Source organism: Dermacentor silvarum, chromosome 5, assembly GCF_013339745.2.
Source record: "Dermacentor silvarum isolate Dsil-2018 chromosome 5, BIME_Dsil_1.4, whole genome shotgun sequence".
NCBI classification, from domain to species: Eukaryota; Metazoa; Arthropoda; class Arachnida; order Ixodida; family Ixodidae; genus Dermacentor; species Dermacentor silvarum.
The window spans coordinates 37,696,404-37,724,036 of NC_051158.1; the positions used below are offsets into that span (position 1 = coordinate 37,696,404).

The following is a 27,633-nucleotide window of genomic DNA, read 5'->3' on the forward strand; positions in this document are numbered from 1 at the left end:
GCAAAATTTGGAAATCAAACCCACGACCTCTGGGTCCGCGACGATAGATCGCCGAGCGTTTAACCCATTGCGCCACAAACGCATTTGCAGAGAGTTACACAGACGCGCCTTATATATCTAACACTCCTCCGTGTACCCGCGCTCTTGCTCGGGGCGGTGCCGCCGCCTACGAGCAGAAAAGAGAAGTACTGCATTATGACACTAACGCGCACCGACAGTGAACGCTTCGGTGGTCTCAGCACTACGACGCCTCGATGCCAGCATTCGAAGGGACGCTGGCATCAAGAAGCACTACCAACGCCACCTAGGTGGCGTTCACCGTACTCAGCACAGCGGAGCGTGGCCTCCGCAATTAGCTCTGAAAATGTTTCTGAAGTTGATCGCGGAGGCTGCAATTACGACGCGCTGTACGCGCTGATTTGACTCGGTGACGATTCAGTTACGTGCTTTGTCAGGCGCGTTGTATTAGTGTGTCAGTTACGTGCTTCGTCTTTCGCGTTGTGCTAGCGTGTGCAGCGTAGTGCAGCTTCCATATGCACGACGGTTGCTCATGGTCATCGACGTTGGTAGTCGTGATGGAGGAGACGTGCCACCAGGCGTCAGCGTGGGTGCATCAACGCCTATGGGCGCTTTAGCCACAAAACACCAATAGACATTATATATCAATGTGCAATAAACATTACACTACTTCTGTGAAGACACGTTTCACTTTCGTGTTCTATACCGATTCCTATATAAGAGGGATCAACCACATTTTTTTCTTTTTTTCATTCTGCTTTTATTTACAATCAAAGCTTGCACCGAATTTTTACAACTTTCGTATGGCCTTCAACTTTCTAGCCCATTAGGCGAGACAATATGTATAGGCCAATTAGCGCAGGTGGGCTGTGCTTAGTGCATTTTTATGTCCAGCAAATAGTGTCTTCGCGAAAGCGAAGAAGAAAGCGAAGGAGGAATGTATGGCGAAAGCGTAGTGCCGTGCAAGACAGATTATGTTGACGATGGCTACGAAATGACGCCAGAGGAGCGCAAGTCGTTAGGGTGCCTCGATGCACTCGCCCGCCTCCGCTCCGTTCGCTGCACCAAAGCGCTGCATGACTAGAGGTCTGTCTGCGGCGGCTGCTGCAAATCGCGCCCACGCGTCAGCCACGCGCTGCCTCTCGCGATCTCCCGATTAGTGAGGCAGTCGAGCCACACTTCGCTCCGTTTGGAACGTGCCGCACGAGACATTGTCCGCGCCAGCCAATACGTATATTGCGAAATGAAAACACGTATAGAGCTGGGCTAAAATTTCGCATTAGGGAGTATCGTAATCGTCGGTGAATTTGTTTAAACATTACTTCATTATTATTTTATTATTTTGATGATGGAAATGAGAAATAGTCACCTAGCCTGCTTGAGTTAATCAGGTCAACGTTCGATGTAACGCTCGCCTGCGCCTCCGGTGCATTTTTTCCTCGGCGAGAATACTCTATGGATTCTCGTCGGCGGCATCGTCCACGATGGGCTGGCCACCAGAGGGCGGTCGCCCTCTGGTGGCCAGCCCATCGATTGCTTCCATCCTCCTCCTACCTCCTTCGTCCCCGCCACTAGCTTACTCGAGAGCACGCGCATTTTCACTCGCGTTCCCGCTACGAACGCGCGAGCGAACTAACACGCAGTAACTCTAACCGTCTCCACCTCCTCCCCCCACGCTCTTGTTGCCCGAGAGGCCTCGCCCTTTCCCTTGGCACATTTCCTCGCCTTCCCCCTCCCAAGTCCGACCACCGTCGTACAACCACCGACCTACCGCGAAAGCGACCGAAAGTGCCAAAGAAAGCTATTCGCTTAAAAAGAATGCAGACACTCCACTGGAGTTGTCTAGGTAAGCGTACCCACAAATTTCACTTCGCCCACTTCCAAATTTAAGTTGCTCCACCCCCAAACTTAAGTTGGCAAAAGCCCAAATTTCAAGTTGGCCCGCCCCTACGTTTCATTTGGCCCACCCCTACTATAAGATTTCCCCATGAAATTCTATGGATCCCCATGTATCTCTATGGGTATTATCTTTTGCGTTTGGGAACGTGAGCGCTGGTACCATTACTCCTTTCTAATTTAACGCTTTCAAAGGACGCCGGTTGTTTGTGACTCCACATCCAGCCTCAGAAGTGAACCGCTCACGGCAAGAAAAGTTTTGTACCATATGTTTGAACACAGCTTCAATAGATTCCGGCGTCACTCTTCTTGCTTGTGCCTTTAGCGATATTGTGGTACACTTTCTTACTGTGCTGAAATGATGCACTAATTCGAGAATACGCGCCTAGCGTAATACTGAACATCGTGACAAGCAAACGTCATGACATAATTACCATCTTTTGTATTCAAAGCCCGACGAAGGCCTCTCCTGGCGATCCGATTAGAATCCGCACTCATCTGTGTGATCATTATTAATTACAATGCTGGTCGAAGTTCCACTGAAGAAAGCTGTAAGGATTCTTGCGCGACAGTTCCCTCGGAAGTTCGTTGTAGAATCTGTAGGGTATATCGAGCAACATAGCAACGTAGGCGAGGTGGTTAGGATTTATCGTACGTTCTGTAAAAGAGCTAAAGCAGCATCGACAAAAGAAGCACCGTGTCTCCTTTTGTCCGTGTTGCTTTTGCGCTGTTACAAAACGTACGACCTACATATGGAATTGAAAATGGTCTCCGCAATCTTCGAAACCGCGAGTTTTTCCTTGCGCTTGTCAAACAGCAATCAAAGGGATCTGAATCAGCCTAACAACGGGATAGGGTGGGCACTCACCACAAGATAATCGAGGAACACCAGCACTGCGTGCTTCCACTTTAAAGGCTGTAATTTAAAAGAACACAAAGAAAAAGAAAAAAAAGACACACATGGAGATTATGATTATTATTGAAAACTTGAGTGGTCAGCCTGAACTATTTTGTTCTAGCCGGCTACTCTGTGTTGGCAGTAGACAAACAGAAGGAGAAGGGAAATTGACGGTAAGAAGAAGAAAAACGTTAATGTGCATTAACGAAATAAAACCGGAAGCATTTAATACAGTCGCATATCAAGTTCGCGTTCTCAAAGAAAAGAAAGAAAATCACACGACGGCGACGGTAGACTGACATGACGAGCACCTTGGCCATTTACTCAAAAGTATACCTTCAGATAGTGGCCGGCTGTCAATGGCTAATTGCCAAACATTCCGGTCTATCGATTATTTTTTCTCGCAGGAACAGAGTTCATGCACGCATGAGAACACGTGGTGCGCAGTCTCCGGCACCATGCAGGTCTCAGAGTCTGAGCCGCCCGCACGGCCAAAAAGGCACGTCAACTCTTAGTCTACGCAAAACGTTTGCGGGATTTCTTTGGCCGTTCGGAGTCGTCCTGAGTCGAAGCTCGGATGACGGTAACTGAGAGAAGTAACTTGCCTTAGGGAAACGTACGGTGTCCTGCATCAAGGCAGTTGCAAGTGTCCTGCCCAATGGGATTAAAATGGAAGTAGAATTGTGGTGGACCAACTTTCCCTCTGGGTCGGCGAGCTCGTTTCAGTTAATACCACTGGGTCCAGGAACGCATCGTTCTGCGGTGCCAATTTCGCGAGGGGGACTTGTAAAATACGGCGATTTCGTGAGCAAGCAAACTATATCCTGGTCTAAGCACAGTACAGGACCTGCAGTGCGGTTTTAATGGGTAGCATTTTTGACGAGTTCAGCCAAGTTTACCGTAACAAGGTATTTGGCCGGTCTGTGGCTGTTTTCGTGGGCCAATGGCCGGTGATAGGGCAGTTTAAACGTGTAGGCCGATGTGTCACCATGTCCACTGGGTATGTCGCCCGCGATATGTGGCCCACGGACCTCAGGGTATGTGCTGCTTTTTAATTAACCGCGTTGAAGTGAATTCGAGCCACTGAGTACATGTAATGCCGAAGTAATGTAACGCCGGCTGAGAACAAAAACCTGCCGCATTCAACGAAAGTATACACTCAGAACACGTGCACAAAACAGCCGCAGTAGCAGTAGGAGCAAGTCGAAGCCGAATATAACGCTAAGCGTATCTCGGATTATTCCCGTTCAAGGAGGTTGAGCTAGTTCTTTTGTTTTCTTGTTTTTTTTTTTTTTTTTTTTTTTGGTGTCACAAAACACAGTCCACGACTGAGGCGCTTCGTGCGACAAGTTACGAAATAATCGCGATTGGCTGTAACCTCTGCAGCCGTCCGCCTTGTCCTTTGGTCAAGCTAGACGTTTCGTCGTATAGACAAATCTGAGATGACGAAAGCTGCCGCGGAGGCAACTGAAGACGTCGTTTGATTAGTGTATGCAAGCACTGTGTAATAAGTATACAGCCTAACGGCTTTATCGCGAAGTGCTTGGGGCCTCCGAAATGATTCGTTATACAGGTCATTTCGTTATAAAGGTCGCGCACCGCATAGTTCACGATAGAACCGGGAGAAGCATACTCCTTCGTTATACCGGTCATTTCGTTCTACAGACGTTCTTTGTAGAGGCGCTTGACTGTATGGCACAGAAACGCGTGATGGCGCAAATTGCTTCAGACCACATGATGGTATTCTTGATTTCTTTCTGAGACAACTTAGTACTAAATAATAAAATAGCCTGATAACTTATACTATACACTGTTACACTTTACTAATGGTAACTAGCCAATACTCTTATACGACTACGCTGTCGGATTTACTTACGTCAATCCCTGATATATTGAATTGACGTAGCCATAGAACACTTCAAACAGCCTTTTTGCTACAATGAATTCACAACCTTAGCATGTACCGTAACAGCTCACCGTTCACACTGAAGGGGGAGGAAACCACAATGAGCGAAGGTGTTCCTCCCATCTCACGTGGCCCCAAATGTCTGCGGAAAGATTTAGCGCGAATATTTGCACTAGTTAGGGTCGATCCCTTTAGCGGTTTTCTACTGTGAGAAAGGAAATCACCCCTGTTTCGAGTTTTGGTTGCGTGGTGCTCCTGTTCATCGTACCAGACCTTATGCTATCCTTAATTCCCTTTGTAACACGTCTTGCACTTTCTTTCCCTATTCCCTTTTCCTCAGTGATGAGTAACTGGCTTTTGGAATAGAATGTACCTCCGGTGAACCGATCTGCCTTTCTCATCCCGAAACTTCTCTCTATTTTGATTCCCTCTGCATCCTTTCCTAGGCACTGGCTAGTCGGCTGGTGTTTGCACTGGATAACTTTCATGTCTTTCCCTCTGATCTTCTTCTCTCCTCAGTCCTTGGCCTGCATTCTGGTGCTGGGCAACCACCCATAAAAGGGTTAACACGGCCACTAGGTATTCCACGCTTCATCTGTGCGTCTATACGGTGAACGGCTCAGAAGGTTCCATCAGAGATCTAGATGACCTTCTTTAATATATATGCTATGCCGTCATAGCGCTTTCCGCTTCAGGTTTTATGCCACATGCTCGAAGCGGCCTTCGTGGAGAGACTTCAATTTAGGCATCTCTGCGTTACCACTATCACCGTAATACAAAGGAAAGAATAACACGCACACACATCACACGCGCACGAACACGCACACACACACACAAAAAAGTGTGGAAGCCGTAATTAATACGAGTTTCAAAAATGATGCTTACCACCATGTTGAACATTTCCGCCCTAATGCAGTGCGCCGCGATAGTCATCTAGAAATTCAAAGAAATAACAGAGCGAACAACGGGGAAAAAATCAGAACGTAAATCGTTGAGCGACATAGCGCAGTCGAAAATGACGTGATTGACGTCAGTTGCTGTGCACCACTAAAGTGTTTAGAGAAAAACTCGAGCGGAATTTACTTCGAAGTGGGGTCCCTGCGGATGCTCTCCGTATAGGTATGTTATACGGGGACACAATGTCAAAATATTAAGTTAACTGTAGGCATCAACAAAGAAGCCCGCGAATAGACGCAAAATTGCCGCGCGATTGGCCGTTCGACGCACTTTGCGTGTATTTGCGGGCATCTTTCACGCTTAGAAAAACACCTTTATGCAGCACGTATTGAGCTACAGAAAGCAGTATCGGGAGTTTCTCGCATTGCTGTACAATTTTCTCACTGGCGCTTTTCCTCCAACCATATTAATTGAGAAGTTGATTAATTAAGACTATATACAATTTGGCGGAATGCAAAGAATAATCTGAGTATCTCCAAGCGACGGCAAACCGCATTACCTTGGTTCTGTCCAGCTACGTAGCATTTGAATATTTCTAAACTTTGGCCCAAGTTAAGTGAAACAACCTGTATGATCGCTACTGTGCGCTCTGTGCAATTTACGACAGGACATAGCAAACTTAAACTCCCTTGGACTCCAAAGGACGGTGCTAACGTCAACACTAAATCTGCCTCAGAGAGGCGCAATTTTATCTGGAACACCTATGTGCACCTTCGACTAGCGCAGTCTGCGGGTCCCGTGCTTTGGCGGTGCTTTTTTCAATTTACGCGAGACAATGACCTAAAAGAGAAACAATAATTCTGCATGTGACGTGTTATGTGTCTGTCGTGTACCACTTCGTTAATCCTCCCATTCATCTCGGGTAGCATGCATACTTAAGTGTTCCGCCAGGGAATCCTTTCCAGTGTTAATTGAGCCTTTCTCTCTCTCTCTCTTTGATCACGTAAGGTATCCTCGTACGTCATCATCAAAAAGACGAGCTGTGCGGCATTCAGAAGTTTCCAGAGCGTGTTCACGGTTCGTCAGCGAACCGCAAAACGTCACAACTGGCGCTGGTGCTCGAGCACGGCTCCGGAATTGCCGTTACAAGTCGATCAAAAAACGGTATCCGCACGCTGTATGTCTCCGCTATTCAAACTTATACATACCTAATACCTCTGTCCATAACATACCTAATACCACACACATTAAATTCATACCCAGAAATATCAGAATTATCAGTGAAGAATGTGTCGGATACTTGCTATAAAAAAGTGTACATAACTTGTGCAGTAAATTATGAACGCTCTGCAATGATTTTTTTTTGCGTTGTTGTCACTATGTACATTGTAGTCTATGGATGCATTTCTTTGCGATAGCAATTCTATGGACACACTAGGCGCATTAATGCCGTCATCGTCGCCGTCGCCGTGAGGTTCCGTATAAAGTCCACGGGCGATAAAATCGTAGACGAGCGCCGTATGCACTATGTGCGAGTGAAAGCGTGCGAGGGTGGGTCGGCGATCGCGGCTCAATATCGCACATGGAAAGCGGGCAGGATGCGCGCTGTCTTCCAGTTGCGTGCAACGCTTAGGAGGGAGGGACGGGGGGGAGGGGGGGGAGGGGCGTTTTACTTTGCGCCGCCCGAGCGACCGCGTGCGCCCGCCCGGCAGCAAGGCGGCGCATGGCTCCGGGGGGAGGGAGGGGGATAGGGAGGAGGGAGGCCGCGTACTACGCCACGCCCTCACGCCTAGGCGGCTGTATCTTGAAAGCCATCTGGGGCGGGGGCAGAGTCCTTGCTCCGCGCACTATTTTTTCGCGGCTTAGTTCGCATTGATGGGAGTGGCGGGACGAAGGTCAATTCGCTCGCTGCTGCTGCCGCGCTTACTCACTACAGCGTTTTGACAGCGAGTTTCCGCGGTGATCTGGTGATACGCGTTCATTTTTGCTTGTGCGCGCGTGACACCATGCTTGTTAATTAATTAGTGTGCCTGCGTTTACGAGTTTATACGGCCGATATAACTACTATTCTTACTTCATATGGCTGCCCACTAGTTTGCTATCACAATCGATACTTCGCTTTTCTGGCGAAACCGCGACTTTTCTTAATCACATACTGTTGCCGTGTCCTTTATCTTTTATTGTAAGGTGCATAATTATTGGCAATGACGACTTTTTTTTCTTCTCATTTTTTTTGTTTTATGGGAAGGTGGGCCAACGTCAGGTGTTTGTAACGCCTTTAGCCTGCTCTCCCTCGGTTTACCAAGCTCATGTACTGGCAAACTGAAAACAATAAACCAATCAAATCAAATAAATCCAACAGGCCTCTGAGAATGCGAGACCCGACTTACAAGCAGGAGGTAAAACTTACCGCAATATTGCTTGTGCACCCAAGTACTGTCTCGTTGACAGGGACGCTTGCCTCGATGCATTTTGTAGTCGGCTCAATGAACACTTTGCTTGAGGCCTGCAGTTTGCGCGAAAACAGAAAGAGCAGTTTAGGGAGAAAGGACGCGTATAGAGGCAGGGAGCTTAATATATAACAGCAATTTTGGTTGGCTACCCTGCGCAGGGGGAAGGGGATGGATGGAAGAGAACAAACAAAGTCAACCGCGTGCACGATCAACTGTCTGATTAGCTGTATACTGGGATTTCATCGCCTCCTGCTGCCATGTGACTAAGTACATTTTCTTCCGGTTTTCGTTGCAATTCCTTGCTACGGTACTTCTTTTTTTTTACTCCGCCTTCTGTTTTGGTGGAGCTGTCTGAGTCTACTACCTCCATCACGTACAGCAAAGTGTCTTTTCCCTCTAATATGTTACCGTCCTCATCCCTTATGAAAGGCTTGCGAATGTTTAGTTGGTATGCCTAGTGCACTCGCGTGGCCCCCAATTTTCTTGTGTGTGTGTGTGTGTGTGTGTGTGTGTGTGTGTGCCCTTACTTATTTTGTGAATGTTCACGCGCGAAACGTTCACTTGTACATTTACTCTTCTTCTAGCTCCGTGCTCCACGCTGTCGGAGCGTGCTGGCTGCCCCTCCGCTGGTTGACGTAAACAGAACGTTGCTTCGTGGGGCGTGGCTACGAGTGCTGCAGTCTCGCTGTTTCAGTTTCGCTTGCTGTGATAGTCGAATTTTGTCGTGCCGCAGCTCCGCGTGTATTCGCCTCTTTGAAGATCCAAACGTGAATATGGTTTATTGCGCGGAGAGCTTGCTGCAATTTCCGGCTTACGATGAGGCCGCTGAAATACAAACAAACGTGTAAAGTTTATTTATTCATTTTTTAATTAGCGGCTAATTACCTCCTATCAGCCGTCACCAGGTGGTCACCACCACTCTCGTAATGCTTTTGAAAGAATACTGCTTTCTTTTCTTTTTCGAAATGGTTATTTTAACATATGGATAAAAGTCTTTGTATAAACTCCGTCGATGCAATAATAGCTCTGTCCTCCCCGGTTAAGCACTGCACCACCAGGTGGTGCCACCAACCCTGTCTCTCACGCTTGAGTCACTGGTAGCTGGGTATTCCACATAGGACAATACGTTTTACGGACAAGCCAAAAAAATCGGGGGTAGCTTGCATTAGTGGCGCAAGGCTAAGGACAGCGGAGCTGATCGGTTCCTGGCTGGTCATGGCTATACTAAGTGATGTTAAGTTATACGAAGTAATGCCAAGTGACTGACTAAGTGACTAAGTGACCAAGTTATACGATGTGTATAAGCATTTCCTCGTGGTCCGTGGCATCGGGGAACGCCTCGCGAAGCACTTGCAGTCCGAGCACACGTAGGGGAAGTGGGGCGAAAGCTATGCGCAGTGTACGAGCGGTGCGCAGCAGACGAAACGCCGGAATGACGTCACGGCGCATGCGCAGTAGCGCGCAGCTGGTGGGAGCTCGGCCGAGCCGCCGCTGAAGGGGCCTGTTGCAGTCACGGACACCGCGAGCGTTCGGCGCTAATACGGGGAAACAGAAGCGCGGTTGGCGTCGGCTGCACCTCTGCGCTTTGCCGCGTTGGTGCTGCTACAATTTGTTTCTCTCTCTCGCTATCTCATTTTCTCTTTCTCTCTCGCGAGCGTAGTGCGCGACGCTCCGCGAGGTGGTTGCCAACGCAGTGGCAGGCGGCGTCGCTGGTGGCCATGGCTACGGCGCGGCTGGCTTTTCGTGAAACGCGCACGTTTTACGGCTGCATTAAACAGCTTCGCTGTTATAACTCAGACTTAGACTATTTAAGCTGGTGCGTGACACGTTACCGTGATAAGGGATATGTTAGGCCCGTGTAAAAACATGGCCGCGCCCATGGCCAGACCACCCGCTTCGATCCGAATGCACCCTTGCGGTACATGCTTACCGTCGTCGCTTACCGTCGTACATGCTTACCGTAAAATTATACATCGCTTACTCTCATCTCATGCAAAGGCGAAAGTGTTACCCATGATTTGTCGTTATATTTGAGATCAGCCGTTCGTTTCCACGCTACTATGCCTATATAGACGTCACCCAGACGAAAAAGGCATATTCATTTCCGAATAGCAGATGACGTCATAGCAGAAGCGTTGGCGATAGGCTGGAGGTACGGAACGAGCGCGCGCACGCACACACACACACGCACAGACACAGGCGCACGCACGCGCAGACACAGGCGCACACACGCACGCACAGACACAGGCGGACGCACGCACGCACAGACACAAGCGCACGCACGCACGCACGCACGCACACGCACGCACACGCACGCACACACACACGCGCACGCACGCACGCACACACGCGCACGCACGCACGCACACACACACGCACGCGCGCACGCGCACACACACACACGCGCACGCACGCGCACGCACACATACGCACACCTACGCACGCACGAACACATACGCACACCTACGCACGCACGAACACACGCGCACGCACGCACGCACGCACGCACGCACACACACACACGCGCGCACGCACCCCCCCCACACACACACACGCACGCACACACACGCACCCACCCACACACACACACGCGCACGCACGCACACACGCGCACGCACGCACGCACACGCACGCACGCACGCACCCACACACACGCGCGCACGCACGCACGCAACCACACACACACACACACACACACACGCACGCACGCACGCACGCACCCACGCACACGCACACGCACGCGCGCACGCACACACACACACACACACACACGCACGCACACACACACACACACACACGCGCACGCACGCACACATACGCACGCACGCACACGCACACGCACGCACGCACGCACGCACACATACGCACGCACGCACACGCACACGCACGCACGCACGCACGCACACAAGCGAGAGAGAGAGAGAGAGCAAAGGAGAGGACAGGTTGCACCACACCGCGTTATACCCCTGACACACGGGCACTCTAAAGTCCTTTATGTAAGTGGTCATCTACCGGAAAGGCGTTCAAGCGCAGTGACACACGACAAAGGATTATCTCCTTGCCGGCAAAGTTCCTTTGCGGGAAAGAAGATCGGTCATCTGCTTTTCGACCGGAAAGGTGTACTCTCGCATACAGCGTGCACAACTCAATAGACGAAAACGTGTTACATAACGGCGGTGCCTCGTAAGTATTTTTTTTTTACCTTGGAAAATGTATTATTTTTTAGTGGTAATGCGATTTGTCGAACAGTGAAGATTTACTCTAGCTATACTCAAACGCTCGCACCAGGTCGCTAGCGCCGCCATGTTGAATTCCGAGTATGCGCATTATAAGCCATAAAAAATGGGAAAAAATGTTTTAAGTTCTGCAGTCACTAAATGTAATCTACATGCGTGGCTTTTTGTAGATGTTTTCTCTCTTACTTCTTTAACAAACCACGCTTTTTTTTTTTTCGTGTTCATCTGAGGAACCACCTAAAGAAGTTAGTGCGCTGTCGTGTGTCATCGGTGCAACTCCTTTCTGCAAAGGGTCCTTCGGAGTAACAAAAGTGGTTTCCTGCAAAGGACTTTACTTTTGCCCGTGGTGGTGGTGGTAAAACTTTATTTCCCAAAGAAGGGGTCCTGAAGGACACTCGGCTAGGCGCCAGGTGTAGAGGGCACCTCCCACGTCGGCACAGGGAGCCCGAAGCTCTCCATCGCCTCGCGGGCCTTCTGGACAGCCCGAAGTTGGTCGTGTAGTGAAGCACTTTTTAGCACCATGTCCCAATGTTCCTTGTTCTTGGCGTAATCGTCACTCGATGCACAACCACACAGCATATGGTTCAAGTCAACACGTTCACTGCAATGTTCACACACATGTTGTCCGTCGTAGTCTGGGTCGATGTGCTTCATGCGCCAGGGGTTGGGGTATGAGTTCGTTTGGAGCAAGCGTAGCGTGACTGATTGGCTGCGCGTTAATTTCTTATACGGGAGGGGGAACTCTCGTCTGCTCAGATAAAAGTGCTTAGTGAGCTCGTTGTAAGTGAATAATTGATCCCTGTACTCGATATGTGGGGTAGCGGGGAAAACCGGTGGGACGCGGTCGACGAGTCCTCGCGCCGCCTCGTGTGCAATCTCGTTGAGATTCCGCAGGCCGCCCCCTAAGCTGCCCATGTGTGCCGGGAACCACACGATGGAGTGATTCGTAGCGTCGTCTTGTCTATCCCGCCCTTGGCGAAAGCTGGAGTGGCTGCTCTAGAGTCGCTGTATACAGTTGAGAAGCGCGAGTCTTTTCCGCTGGACAAATAAAGTTTATTCCTATCCTATCCTTGAGAGCTAGTGCTATCGCTGCTTGTTCAGCTACATCTGGCTTCTTAGTGTAAAGCGTGAGTGAGTTGCGCGTTCGCCCGTGTCCATCGATTACTCCTACCGAGTAGGCGTGCTTTTCCGGTATGTACGCAGCATCCACGAAAGCTGTCTGATCGGGAAACCTTGTCGCGTCTGCCGCGAGGGCTCTGGCGCGGGCGAGTCTTCTTCCTTGATTGTGGATCGGGTGTGCGTTTCTTGGGAAGGGGAGCACTTTAATTGCTTCTCGCATGACTTTGGGTAACTGCAAGACGTTGTCCCTTTCCGCTATGGTGTTCAGGCTGAGCTTGACGAGAATCTCTCTGCCCGCTTTGGTGCTTGATAGGCGTGCGATCTGTGCCGTGTGCTGAGCCTCGATGATTTCGGCAAGGGTATTGTGCACTCCTAGCTGTAAGAGTAGATCAGTGGAGGCACTATCGGGGAGCCCCAACGCTGTCTTGAAAGCTCGTCGTATGTGTACTTCGAGCCTTTTCCGGTGTTCTTTTTTCCAGTTGAGCATCGCAGCCACGTATGTGATGTGACAGAGTACAAAAGCGTGGACCATTCTAATGGCGTCGTCCTCGCTCAGTCCCCTGTGCCTATTCATGATGCGCCGAAACATTCGGATCGCGTTCGCAATCTTGATCTTGATGCTGTCCAGCATCACCCAGTTGGAGCCGTTACTTTGGATGATTAGTCCTAGAATTCGTATTTTGTCAACCGTATGTATGCGATTTCCGTCCCTGTCGTGTAACTCAATGCATGCAGTGTGGTGTCTTCGCCAGTCGTTGGACGGGCGCCCTGGTCTTGGGGGATGGTAGATAAGTAGCTCGGATTTTCTGGAAGAGCAGCGAAGTCCCATTGGGGTAAGATGGGCTTCAGTAACCGAGATGGCTTCTTGCATGCGAGATTCTAATTCCGCATCACTGCCACCAGTGCTCCAGATGGTCACATCGTCTGCGTATATGGTATGCTCCACGTCGGCAATTTCACCCAGTGCGCGAGAGAGCTTTGTCATCGCCAAGTTAAATAAGAATGGCGAAAGTACCGAGCCTTGCGGTGTTCCCTTATCGCCCAGTTCAAAGATCTCCGAGCCGTAATCGCCTATCCGGAGAGTGGCCGTTCGATCCTCCAGAAACGCCTTGACGTAGCGATAGAAACATGTTCCCAGATTGTGTTCAGATATGGCTTTCAGAATGGCTTGATGTTGGATGTTGTCAAAAGCTTGCTCCACGTCAAGTCCTAGTAGCGCCTTGGTGTCTCGTGTGGGGCGATCCAGCAGACTTTTCTTGATTCTTAGCATAGCGTCTTGCGTTGAGAGACCCGGCCTATAGCCGATCATATTGTAGGGGAAGTACTCCTTTTCCTCTACGTATTCCGATAGTCGGTTCAGGATGACGTGTTCGGCTAGTTTTCCAAGGCATGACGTTAGTGAGATCGGCCTCAGGTTTGGTAGCCCCAGCGGCTTGCACGGTTTTGGGATGAGGACCGTGCTGGCATGCTTCCACTCTGCAGGTAGATGGCCGGTTTTCCAGGCTTCGTTGATTTGTTGCGTTAAGGACGTGACCGATGTGTCGTCTAAATTTCGGAGAGTCCAATTTGTGATAACATCGGGGCCTGCTGCAGAGTTACTGTTGAGGTTGTGAATTGCGAAGCGTACTTCGCTTTCTGTGAAGTCCGCATCTAGCTCCGAGTTTGGGACACCGTCGTAGTTCTTCCTTTGTAAGCTACGAGATTGCCCCGATTTAACCCTTTGATGCCCAAAACTTTATTTCAATAAGGAGCATCACAGGAACTTTAGCATGCATAAAGGACGGACAAAATATGCGAATTATGCTGTCAGAAAAAAATTATGTTTACTCATGGCTGCATAATGAGGTGTTGCTCCAGAGCAACGTTGGGCATTAGTGGTCCTACTTCACATGGAATGCCTTGAAGCAGTTGCGGCTTGGAAGGAGGCATAGGTCACTATTTATTGTTCCACTATTATTTCACTATTATTTTATTATTAATATTTATGTTAATTATTATTATTATATTTATTATTATTATTATTATTATTATTATTATTATTATTATTATTTTATTATTATTTCTTATGCCATTATTATTCATTCCAGTCAATGTCATCAACTGAAAGGTCTTCTTTCCTCCTTGTTCTGCTAACGTTTCCTTCTTTTTCTTTCGCTGAGCCACCAAGTCCCCACGAGAAGTTACCGGCAAAGCTGAATTCACATTAGCGCTTGACATTATCGTCATCCTCTACGCATGACTCTTTATCGCGAAGATTGGTCACTATTTCTAGTGGAAACGCATCAATCAATTTTCGAGTATCTCTCGGATCATAGCCGGGGTCATCCGGTCGCTGTCGAAGTCAGCGTCGGACAATTCACCGTCCGGAAGAAAGATAAGCTCCTGAATTTCTTCATGAATCAGCCACTTTTTTTTCTTTTGACATCGCCATGTTTATATGAAAGACAAAAAATATGACCTTATGACGAACCCTTATTCTATTCGGTAAAATGAACACTCTAGCCATCGCTTTGCTTTACCTTCAGCGCAGCAAAAAACTGCCACAAGCGATATCTCCCTACATGTGATCACGCCTCCGCATATGCCCGTTGTTGCTCCTGGGCAACACCACTTTTGGCGAGTAAAAGTTTGTTGTACAAATTGCGGCCACACCGTTTAGCCTCCTCATAAATGTCGTACAAGGCCTTATGAGCTATTCTAAGTATGACAGTTGTCATAGTAGTGTCCTATACCGCCATAGCTGAACAAATTTACTCGCGTGTGCGATCCTTGCGCTGGCACCTCTCAGAACAGTCAAGAAAAACAACAACAAAGGAGCGGTGCTGCCATCTCTACGTATTTACTTTAAGCTCAAGATGCTCGGTAGTCTTGGTACATTCCATAGATGGCGCCAGCGATATCGTTCAGCAGGGTGCGTTCAAGAAAAAAAATTGTTTTTAGGCTGTTGCTCCTGGGCAACAGTGGGCACCAAAGGGTTAAGCGGTAAGTACCGTTTGGCAAGGTCTTCTATAAGTGCTTCGGCAGTACTACTTTGCTTCGCGTGGTGTACTAATTTGCTTAGCCTGATCCGTTGCATAGTTTAGGACTTTGTTCCGTTTTCGTCGAGGAGGTGTTTTATGAGCCTTCACCCACTCCCTTTGCGTATTTGCCCGTTGAGGGAGTTACATACTTCGTCCCATTGTTGTCGGGAGAGAACCACGCAGTATTCTTCAATGGTCTTGTTGAGTTCGGCGAGTTTCCTTCGTAGTCTTCTGTTGAAACGTTGACCCTTCCACCTGGCTAGTATGGATTGTTTGGCTTCGAGTAGATTCGCTAGCCGACTGTCCATTCTCTCTACCTTAACGTCCGTCGTAATCGTTCGTTCCGAGGCTACGATGTCTGCTTTCAGCTGTTTGGTCCAACTAGTAATCGTGTGCTTCGTGTTTGCTCCTGTTGAGTATGATGGCTGCGTTCTTATTGCACGAAATTTGTCCCAATCGATTAGTTTGTACTCCCTTTGCTTCTTTCCCGGGAGCTCTGCATCAATTCGGAGAATATAGTGGTCACTGCCAAGGTCTATGCCCGAGTTGTGCCAGGCACATTTCTCTACGCCCCGGACGAAAAGAGGTCCGGTGTGGTGTCTCGACATGTGGAAGTGCCACATCTAGTTGGGGTTTCTGGGTCTGTGATCAGCGTGAAGTCGAGATCGGAGGCTGTCGTGTGAAGACGATCTCCCTTGCTAGAGGGATACGCGTTGCCCCATGCCTGGTGTGGGGCGTTAAAATCCCCACCTACAATCAGCGGACTATCTTTGGCGATGCGCGCGATCTTGCCCAGTATGCCTCTGAACCCTTGCCTCGTGTCCTTAGGGCTGCTGTACAGATTAGTCAGAAAAATGCTTTGCTTGTTCCCTACGTGGTCGTTTGGTATGATCTCGATCGTGAGGTGTTCTAGATAGCAGGCTGTGTTGCGGATTTCATGCCGAATGTACGGGATCTTCTTTCCAATCAGAATAGCGACGCCTCTGCCTTGCTCGTTTCTGTGGGCTTCGGCTTTATATCCCGTAAGGGCCAGTTCAGTTATGAGTGTTTCTTGTAGCAAGATGACGTGTGGCTTCTCGGTTTCTGATTTGACCATCTTTAGGAGGACCGCCTTTTTTGAGGCGATCCCCCTGCAGTTCCATTGCCAGATGCGGAGATTTCGTGTCTTATTTGTCATTGCCATGTTGGCTGTTGTAGCCCCCTTCACTTGCAGTGAAACCGTCATGTGGTGGGCCTTGCGCACCGACGTGTTGTGAACTCATCCTCTCCAGGGACGGTACTACAGTGTTGTTTAGATACATTTCCATTTTCTGAACTCGCGTGCTAAATATGTCCATTTTCTCGTTCATTCGCACCATGCTCTCGTGCATTAGCCTCATGTTCTCGCTCATGGCGTCCATGGCGTCCTTAACGTCTGATCGCACGGCCATTCGCGGTTGCGTTACAGCTCGCTTCTTAGGAGGCGGGCATTCTTCGCGTTGTTTTCCCTGTCTCGCAATCTCAACTGGCTGGGGAGTTTCGATGTCGGTTGGTGGTTCGGGAGTGCGCGTTGGCCTACTGCTGTTTGCTTTACGTATTTCAGTTAATTCGAGTGTTAGCTTAGTATAAGCGGCTTTTAGCTCTCTTAGTTCCTGTTCTAACGTAGCTATCCGCTCTTTATCTGGGTTGCGGGACTCACTTTCCTTCGGCGTGGTCGTCGTAGCACCTCTGACTTTGTCTGCCCACGTGCCGTCGCCTCCGTTGTTCTTTCCACCGAAGCGCACCTGTGACCTTGAACGACTCCTGCTTGTCCTCGCAGGTGTGTGGCTCCTCGATCGAGAGCGTGAGCGGCTGCGTCCCGGCGTCTTCGACGTAGATCGGCCTCGTTCCGCGTGTTGCTTTTCTTCTTCAAATAGCTGTGCCTTCTCTTGTTGCTCCAGTCGTGCTCGTTGTCGTCGTGCGCGTACTACGTATGGAATGAGATAGCGGTTCTTACACACCTTGTCCGCTGTCGCGTGCAAGCCCCCGCACAGCTTGCATTTCGGATCGCACACATGGGATGAGTTGGGGTTAGGAAGTCCACAGCCCCTGCATTCGGTGGAGCCCGGCTCGGGGCAAACGTCCGCACGTTGTCCAAGTTTGCCGCATACGTAGCATATGTCCACTTGTTTGCGATATAAGGAGCAGGGTACCAGTGTTGGTCCATATCTTACGAAGTTGGGGACGCGAAGTCCATCAAATACAATGATCACTGATCCTGAGTTCTTGATTCTTTTCGCCGCTAGTGCCAAGGGGTTGCGGTCATTCACGATGTTTCTTTCAATCGTCCTGTGATCGTCGGCAGTGTCGATGTATCTGATTACCCCCTTGCAGGTGTCACTTGGGGCAGTTTCGTAAGCGCTGACTGCGTACTCTTTTCCAGCTATTCGGATAGCCCTTACGTCCGCATACTTGTCTGCATTTCCTCGAAAGGGCGTGCTCGCCACCATGATATTCTGCGTAATATTGGGACATAGTATATGTCCTCCGTGGTCTGCTCTGGATTAAGTTCTACTGCTGCCATGAGGGCTTTACTCACTGAGGTCGGTCCGATCTTTTGGATGTTCAAGCCGCTCTTTGGGCGAAGCACTATCTTGATGTTGTCTTGCGGTAGGGGTGGCATGCGTGAGGCTCTAATGACCCGGTTCATAATGTTAGGAGGCGTGCGAGAAGAGCTCACCTGCCCGCCGCTTGTATGTTGTGCTTGCTGTTGCGCAGTTGTTTCGGCGCGTTCCTTCTTCTTCGTTTTCCGGCTGATCACCACTTTCCAGCCCGTCTTGTCCTGTTGCTCATTAGGTATTGCTGAAGTAGTCGGAGTTGCTGGTAACTCCTCCGCAGAGCTATCCATTTCTTCGCTAGAAGTCGCCATTCTCTCCGTGTCGCGCCCGGCGCGAAGGGCGGGTGGCGTCTCGCCGAGCTCTCGCGTTCCGACCGGCGCGCGGCGAACGCGTCGAACGCGTCGGCTGAGCCTAGCGTCTGGTGCGCACGCCTAGGCTCAGTTCGGTAGCGGCGTGGACGCGGTAGAAAAGTTCTCGTAGATTCGTCAAAAATGGTGTCCTACCTCCAAATCGGGTATCCACGGTTTCCTTGGAACTCTTGGTGCAAGAACTTCGGCGAAATTGGATAGAAATCGCTGCGGAATCATGTGAAGATGACGGAGCCGATAGGAGCCCGTCCACAGACCTCGGCGACAGCAGCCTACTTTTGCCCGTGTGTCAGGGGTATTACATATACTGGTATGGCCTTGTGCCTACTAGAGGTCTGCGGCCATGGTCCCAAGATCCTAGTTTCCGAGAACAGCTAGGCCTGACGTCTAGCTGCTAAGACTCGTGGCCAGACCACGTCGTTTAGAGGTGTAGCTTGTGCAGTGGCATAACAAAGGTGACGTATCCGCAGATGGCCAAACTTATCTCGTATCACGAACGACGCAATGTTAAAACTCGAATATTTCTACAACGAGATCCAAGTGTGGAGTGCGTCGAGAAAGAAGCGGATAAACTAGTTAGATATGATGAGCGAATATTCGAGCCAGAATAACGAAGCATTGTATTTGCTCACCCGTCGGAAAAACTCCTCTGGTAGGGTTGGAGTAAAGTTCGCTGTCTTATACTTCGCTGCGCAGCTATAAACGGACGTCTTCACTGCAACAAAAATCGCGTAAAAGTGAAGAGAAGACAGTACTGAAACCAGAAAGCTGGGCTAGTTGGAAATTATATATATGAGACATATTCATTGTTTAGGGTATGAAAAGAGACATATTAAAAATGTCACAGTTTCGCCCTAAGGGCGAAGCAATGAATGCGATAGCAACACAGCAATGTCATATGAAGTAAGGTGAGCGGCTTTGGTAGCAATATGAATTGTAGTAAACATGAGCTGATTAAGTAAGCAGGTGTGCTGCGGCGTAAGTAGACCGACATGAAGAGAGACTCGATGACCACGAGAAGGCGCGTGTGAAGCGGTGGTGTTGATGAGAAGCGCTTCCCGTGGGCAGCGCGTGCGAAGGGACACACCTGTAGCGCTGCACTGCCGATCCGGGCAGCATTGCATGTGTAGCGTGCGTTGGAAAATGTGGCCCGACTATTAATAACTGAATGAACAAGCGTGGTGTGAGCGCGCACAAACAAACACGAATAGATCACACTGAATGACTGCAGACAACGACTGTCAAAACGCTGGCAGCAAGCATACGCCGCAGCGGGCGAAGGTACTTGCGGTCTATCGCTTCAACGGAAACTGAGCGGCGAATGCACGGCGCATAAAGGTCAGAGCCGTGTGGAGATAAGAGACGGTGCGAGCGAGCGACGAGCGCGGTTGTTGGCAGAGTGGAAGTGCGCCTCCCCCCCCCCCCCCCCCCCCCCCGCTCCCTCCGGCAGTGCGTTCGCTCTTCGTGATAGCGCGCGTCCCCGCACGCTTCCGCTCGGGCATGCGGCGCGCGGCGAAGATTTTATCTATAGGCAACCTCACGGCGAAGCAGAAATCCGGTTGAAGTGTCCATATAATTGCTATCGCAATAAAAAAAATGCCTGAGAGAATCCCGCAGAACACAAAGACCGTGCTGCGCGACTTGACGCCCCGACCATTGCGCGGGGCTCATTTCAGGCATGCGAAACTCTGGCTCGCACTTGGTGCGGAGGTACGTGCTGATTGGTGCAATGATTGGACACCGGGAGCCGCCTGCCACTCTTCCCAGCTGCTCCTGCTCTCAGACTGCAAACGTGCCTCGATCAAATAAGGTGGGCGTGGTTTCTACGTCATGCGCCAGGGCAGCGAGTATTAAGTAGCACTACCCTAATCTAACCTAAGAAGAGAGAGAGAGAATTAACTTTATTAAAGGTCCTGAAGGGGCCTGGGCACCCCTTACGGGGGCCGGCCCGGTGGCTACGCCCATGTGGGGACTGGGAGTCGGAGCTCGCCAGCCACCTGTTGGGCCTTCTGGACGGCCTGGTGTTGAAGGGCCCTGCCGGGCCTCTTGAGGTGGTTGACCCAGCCGTCCTCGGTGGCAGGAGACCCCAAGCAAGCGTTTAGCGCGGGGCACTGCCACAGCATGTGATCTAAGTCACACTTTGGATTTTGGCATTTAGGGCATTCTGGTCTTATATCTGGGAGGTATCTGCTGCATATATAGGGGTTGGGGTAACTTGCGTTTGCAGCAATCTAAGCGTTAATTGTTGTGCTTTATTTTGTGTTGGGTGAGGTGAGGGGGATTCCCTTCTCGATAACTTATAGTGCGAGCAAATCTCGTGATAGGAGAGGAGTGGCTCCGGGTGCGGGTTGGGGCTCCCGGCCGGTGAGCCGACCCGCGTCCCCGTGCGGCGCGTAAGATCTCGCGCGAGGTTATGGGCCGGCTCACTACCGTTGAGGACCCCTGGTTGAACGTTGAGGCCTTCATGCCCCGGGAACCAGTGGATGTGCTTGTCTTCGTTTATTTGAGCGGAAGCTAGAATGCTTAAGGCCGCCTGGCATAGTGTACCGCGGCGGTATGCCAGTGCAGCGGGTTTGGAGTCGGTAAATATTGTGTCGCGCTGAGGGAGGGCTAGAGCAAGGGCGATGGCCACTTGTTCGGCCTCGCAGGCATTCTTTGTTTGTATGGTAAGAGCATTGAGGGCTGTCCCGTCAGGGGCCACCGCCGCAGCCGCAAAGTAACCTAAGAAGAGAAGCGAGAACGTTTAGCTCGGAAACGGGCAAATACTGAGCCACTACATATTGCTTCGCACCTTGACAATTCCCCTTAAGATAGTTTCGGTTGTGACGTTTCTTATTCCAAGGACGGAGAAAGAACAACAGGACAGGAGGGACGAGTTCAAGACTACAGGAAGATTCGCGCTTATTTAGGAGCACTTCCACGCACTAAATGAAACTCAAATGCTGCCGTCTTCTAGACACACGTTCGAGACACGCACAGCCCTAGACATACCTCACAATGCTAACTTAAAACGGATTTCTAAGGCTTTCGCCTCAAAACTAATTTTACTCGTTGGCGCCGAACGTGACATCCGTTACATCCGGCAAAGGAAGTGCATCGCCGACCCCGGCATAAAGCACTTTCGTGCTAAAAGAATAATTCTTGGATTTTACGCGCCAAAATCGCGATATGATTATGTGGCACGCCGTTGAGGGGGACTCCGGGTTAATTTTGACTACCTGTGGTTCTTCAACGAGCACCGCATGCACGGTGCACGAGTGTTTTAGAGGCGAAGCATCTTATGCTCGGGGCTATGTCACTCCCCCCCTCCGCCGTGCGGCGTCCACACCCCTACTGCGCATGCGCATCCTCCTCCCCTCCTCTCCATTCGGCATTCCTCCTCTCCTCTCCGACGCTCTTCTCCTCTCCGGATTGCGCAACGAATGGCAACACCTGCGGCTCCGCGCGCGATAATGCGAAGCATCTTAGGTTAGAGGCGCGACGGTAGGTGCCCTAGAGGCACCGGCAACAGTCACCAACGCCGCGCGCGTTCGGTGCGAACGCGGGCAAAACGCCGACGGCGTCGACAACAGTTCTGCGCGTTGCTGGTGCTGCTGCATGTCCAAGTTTATACAGATGATAAAACTACCTTGAGTTGACCCCATGGCTGCTTCGCATACTACTCAGGGTTCCCCTACGGGAAGATGGTGTAATTTTTTTGCATTTCGCCCTCGTCACTGTGCGGCCGCTGCGGCCAGGATTCGATCCCGCAACCTCGGGTTTAGCAGCCCAACACCAAAGCCACCACGCCACCACGGGAGGTATCAGTACTCACAGGTTGCTGTCTGGTGAACACGCGGTCGATGACAACGCCACGACGAGTAGTGGGCATTCGGTTCGGAAAGCTGAGGGGGCTATCATGTCACGTTATTAATGCGATTAGCGTCGTTTGCCTACGTCGGGCACTTTGCGTTTATCTATCTAGCCTCTTACGCCAACCCAGTGGCCCAAGTTCCCTACTAGTTTGAGCCACTAGGAATGGGCTCGTGCACTTGATACCGTCGCGGTCCTTGCGGCCTCGTTACTCCAGCTTAGTAATCCGACTCTCGTCAGGCTGTCGTAATGCATTCGTTGTCATACTGTTCCCGTGATTCCGCCGTGGTCATTGCATCGCCGTCATTCCAAATTTGGGATCCGACTTTTGGCAAGCCTTTGTCGTCTCGCCATCATTTATTTATTTATTTATTTATTTATTTATTTATTTATTTATTTATTTATTTATTTATTTATTTATTTATTTATTTATTTATTTATTTATTTATTTATTTATTTATTTATTCAAGAAGCCTCACAGGCTCTCCAGCAGGAGTATTGTGTGAGGGGGGGGATTATACAATATATATCTTCATAAGTGGCAGCATTAAAAAGAATCGAAAGACAAGTGCATAAGTCGTATGCTAAGGTACATAAAACGAAATTACGTCACGCGATAGTTAGCGGAACGCCATATACACTACCGGAATAGATGTCGACACACACAACGTAAGGTTACACTCTTTGACACTGTCAATTGCTACAAAAGTAATACGTCTCTTGACGCTGCCAAATCATCGACATGGAGACGTCGTCATTGCATCGTAACCATGTCGTCGTGGTTACGTTGTCGCAGTGGCGCACCGGCGGGGAGGTTCGGGTGTTGTAACCCCCCCTGAGGGCGAGTTAAACCCCCCCACCCCCCTACACGTCCAGCCACACTAGTCCACGTGTAGCTTCAGTGCTCTGTTCACATTGTCATTACAATGCAGGAGGTGACTTGAGGTCGAATTTTCGTCATCAACAACAACGCTCTATCACTGTCGTGTATTTATTAATTCCCTCTTAAATTACTTTGAGTAAGGCGCTGAAGAAATAAACATCATCATCATCCTTCGTGTCGTTATTATTGTAATGATTAAGCATTTTATTTGCTGTTGGATTCCTCTGGCTAAAGCAAGGAAATTGCATATTATGCAAAGTGCTTGCTTACCCCCTCTACCACAAAAATTCAACCCCCCTGGCCGAGATCCTGGGTGCGCTACTGCGTTGTCGTCTTACTGACGTCGTTGAGATCACGCTGCCGTCATACAAGCGTGATTATGCCACTATTGTCATGTCGTCGTCCTCTTTGCGTCATACCCTCTTGCCCATGCATTCGCTGTCGAGCTTTCGCGGTCGTTCCATCCTGGTTATTCCGTCTTCGTCATCTAATTTTTGTCCCGCTTTCGTCGTAATAACATCGTCATCATTTGAGCATCGCCATCCCTTTGTCTTCGTGCCTCCATCATACCGCTTTCGTTGTTGCATCGTCATCAAAGCGCCACCGTCATGCCCTGGGGGTCATGGCCGTTTCTGGCAAACGAGTGTCATATAGCAAAGTGGGCCGATACCAGGGAGAGTGTATGTGACATATGGCCGAAGCAATAGAAATGTTACAATGGCCACTGCAAATTCTAAATAAGGGTGTCTTCGTCAATACGGTTTGTCTCTACATTGTAACGAAGGCATTTACGTCGAGTGTCATTGTGAGATGGGTCGACGGAAGAGTCTAAGGAAGAGGGAAAAACAACGGAACCAAAAAAAATTCCTCGGCCCTTCCACTCCGTGAAGGTGGTTAACCAGCGAAGCTGAAACGTGCGGCCCCGGTGCTTATCGCTGGGTTAATCCCGAGGGTTCATTAAAGTATTTCTCAATTATGAGGTTACGAACACGTTCGGCTGTGACGGAAAGAACGACGTCACTGGCGGTATGCCCGCAGTCCGCCGTTGTCGCTTGCGTTCGATGTCTCGAGTTTGCTCGTCGGCGTGGTTAGCGGCATTCGCCCGCCATTGCCGCTTGCCATTTTGTGAAACTAAGTTACTTCGAAATTGAATCTGTCCGTTACGTAAGACAATGAATGGCTCATACCCCCTTAAGCAATGGCTCATACCCCCGTAAACGCGGCTTCCCCATTACGACGATAGAAGAGAATTGAAATTCTACGCTGGAATGATGAGCGGCAACGCAGCCAGCTGGGGAAGACGAAGGCGACGAACGCGGGACCAGTGGCACGAGCGCATGCCAAGCACGAGCGCAACCCGAGAGGAGCCAACGAGCCAGCTGCGGAAGAAGACGACGACGCTCGAGCCAATGCTGATATGATTATAGTTTTCAGTAGACAGGCGATTTCGCCTAGCCATATACGATTTCGCTTAGGCATATAAAACTTCGCTTTAAAAGAGAACGTTGAAAAGTCGCTGTGCAGGATCGGCCAGCGTTCTTTCTCTGTTCTCGAGAGCATGGCAGGAAGGGCGCTGCAATGATGACAAAAGGACGTTGGACAGGCAAGCTTGCTTCCAATCGTTCCCGCGGCGCTGTCTTTTTCCAATCTAAGCAACGACGCCATTTACACGGTCACCTATATTCGTAGTGGGTGCCATGTATAGTATATCAATAAAATGAAAGCTCTGCTTTCATATACCGACCTAGTTTGCATTCTGGTGATTCTAGTAGGTCAGCGAAGCCGACGTACGTTCTGCACACAAAGAGAAGTGTCACGCATACGAGTATCAGTCTCGCAATCATGTCTGAAGACACGCTGAAAGAGAGAGAAAAAGAAATTGGGTGGCCTACTTTGCTTTTTATTTTATTTATTTTGACCTTATAGACTAACAAACTGAAAGCTTTTAGTTGCAGCATGGAATTGGCTGACAGCGAAGCTGTACGAGACAGTTCCACAGTGCATGGTCAGTGTCGGGGAGGCGAATGTGCAGTGCGTACAAAGTGGAGCCCACTCATTATACAACTGGCGCTCCATTTACAGTAACATGCGTCGCATTTAGCGGAGAGTGCAGAACTAAGTCTAATGGTCAACCGGTTATCTACCCTGCGTATTACATGGCCTCCCCAGCTGCACTTTGTTCTCTTAAAATAAGCTAGAATATCGGATATCCCCGTTTGCTCTTTGATCCACACCGCTCTCTTCCTGTCTCTTAACGTTACGCCTAACATTTTTCGTTCCATCGCTCTTTGCGCGGTCGTTAACTCGTTCTCGAGCTTCGTTGTTAGCCTCCAAGTTTCTACTGCATATGTTATCACCGGGAAGTGGAGCGCAGTCGAGTACGGCAGAAAACTCGGTTGCGTGCGATGAAATTAGGAAATTTGCAGGCGCAAGTTGGAATCAGCTAACGCAAGACAGGGGTAATTGGAGATAGCAGGAAGAGTCCTTCGTCCTGCAGTAGACATAAAGAAAATAGGCTGCTGCTGATAAGGATAGAATTAAGTCTGGGTATAGTCACGCGTTTGAAAATAGCCGGGTATAGTGATGGAATTGGGCCCGATATTGTGAAGCATTGTCAGATGTCTTGGATAATTTCGGGTATAAGGAAGTTTTACATTTTTCATGCGCAAAGTTTGGTTCACAAGCCTCCTGGTTTACAAAATAACACAAGAAGGGGTACAAAAGAAAACAAAGGGCTACTAAAAACACAAGCAGGGTCTGACGCTTTGGGTGCGCAAAATCTAAAACTCCCTTTAGTCTCCTAAAGTGTCTAGATATGACGATAAAGTCAGAATACAATTCGGAGATTGTTGAAAAGGTGCACCGGATATCATCATCATCATCATCATGATAATCAGCATCATCAGCAGCAGCCTATATTTATGTCCACTACAGGACGAAGGCCTCTCCAATCACCCATGTCTTGCGCTAGCTGATTCCAACTTGCGCCTGCAAATTTCCTAACTTCATCCCCCACCTAGTCTTCTGCCGTCCTAGATTGCGCTTCCCTTCTCTTGTTATTCCTTCTCTTGGTCTGCACCAGATATAGCGGATAGCATAGAAGCACTAAGCCCGGATTTAGTAAAGCGCATGAAAGCGTCTCGTCTATGAAGTAGTGCCTGCATTAATTATAGAGAAACGTTTAAGAGTGCAGAATCCATCCGGTTGTTGGACCAATAGTAGTTAAGAAGCTTGCTGCGAGAAGTGCCTTACACAGCTTCGCTGTTCTTGATGTGCGAGTTCATCAATTTTGCATATATCTGCGGTGCATCCTAACTAAATTTTGCGATTTATTATTCTTACTGATTCCACCGTACGGCTTGTCGTTGTCGAATAGTGTCCCAAAAATAATTAAATCATTGCTATACATTGCATATATTGTATATGCCACAACCGGTTGTTTTTAACACAGCATTTCACAGATCAGCACGCAAATCGTTAAAATTGTGAACGATCATAAAGCGCATTCATCCGCTAGATGTAACGTGACATAGTCATCATCAAGAAGACACCTATGTGACGCAAAGAGTATCAAGTTATAGGAGGAAGCTTTGCATTGAAGAAGCTTTGCACTGTAGCAGCTCGCTGATCCAACTTGAAATAAGGCTGTTTCATTGAAAATAACTGCATAACCTTCGCAAACGTCGACGTTCTCAAAAAATAACGTTTCGTATAAAACAATTTCATCCGCTTTATACGTATTTGAGAATGTGTGTGCACCGTTAACTCTGCCATGCGCACTACAAGTGTGACCACAAGCATGTTGACGTTTACACCCCTTTCTATAATGCCCCGTTATCTAATCTTCAGCAGTGCACGTAATATGCCCTTGGAGGTACAAGCTTCCCCGCTGATATTCAGGAACATAGTTTTTTTTTTCTTTAAAGCAACAGAAATCTCTCTCACCCTTTTATTTTATCAAATGTTCTCCGTTCTCATCACTATTCAATTTAACCCTAAATAATCGGTATATGACGTACCTTTTGAAGTGGCAGAAGTAAAAACGTAACCCTAGTTGAAATGAAAAAATTCTTAAGTCGTTTCGTCCTGCCTTGAAGACTCGATGCACAGGTCTTGGTGCTTTCTTTGTATGTATCCGCCTATATTCAATTTCTATATTCCTAAAGAAATCCTTTCTTTATCGTTATTTTTTTTGAAGACGATCATGACGGGAAATAAAAAGAAACAGCACGAAAGCTCGAGCCGCATTTATTTCCCAATATATTCCTAAAAACTAACGCACCTGGCCTATCCATTATTGAGTCAGAAAACAATAAAACAATATGCCTTTCTGCAGTGAGACGAAATAAAAGGAAGTATGCAGATACAACGCAGACGGTTGAAATCCGTGAAACGTAGCTTTAGTCGAAAGGATAATTAGAAGCTATAAAGCTAAACGCGATGCGTACACGTGTCTTTCTCGCATCCTATTCAACGTGTCATATCATGCAAGGTTTTTGTTTAGGTCCCCA

General features: G+C 49.1%; 1 protein-coding gene across 1 annotated transcript in view; it reads right to left on the bottom strand.

Annotated features, from left to right (window-relative positions):
• LOC125945610 (uncharacterized) overlaps nt 1-27,238 on the bottom strand; it is a 28,586-nt gene extending 1,348 nt beyond the window's left edge. The window contains exons 1-6 of the mRNA XM_049667714.1: nt 27,142-27,238; nt 24,867-24,979; nt 19,020-19,102; nt 8,026-8,121; nt 5,604-5,651; nt 2,783-2,830 (exon numbers count right to left, since the gene is read on the bottom strand). Coding sequence (XP_049523671.1) covers nt 2,783-2,830; nt 5,604-5,651; nt 8,026-8,121; nt 19,020-19,102; nt 24,867-24,966 — 375 coding nt within the window. The 5' untranslated portion in view covers nt 24,967-24,979; nt 27,142-27,238. The remainder of the gene's footprint in view (nt 1-2,782; nt 2,831-5,603; nt 5,652-8,025; nt 8,122-19,019; nt 19,103-24,866; nt 24,980-27,141) is intronic.
• Between the last annotated feature and the right edge of the window lie 395 nt (nt 27,239-27,633).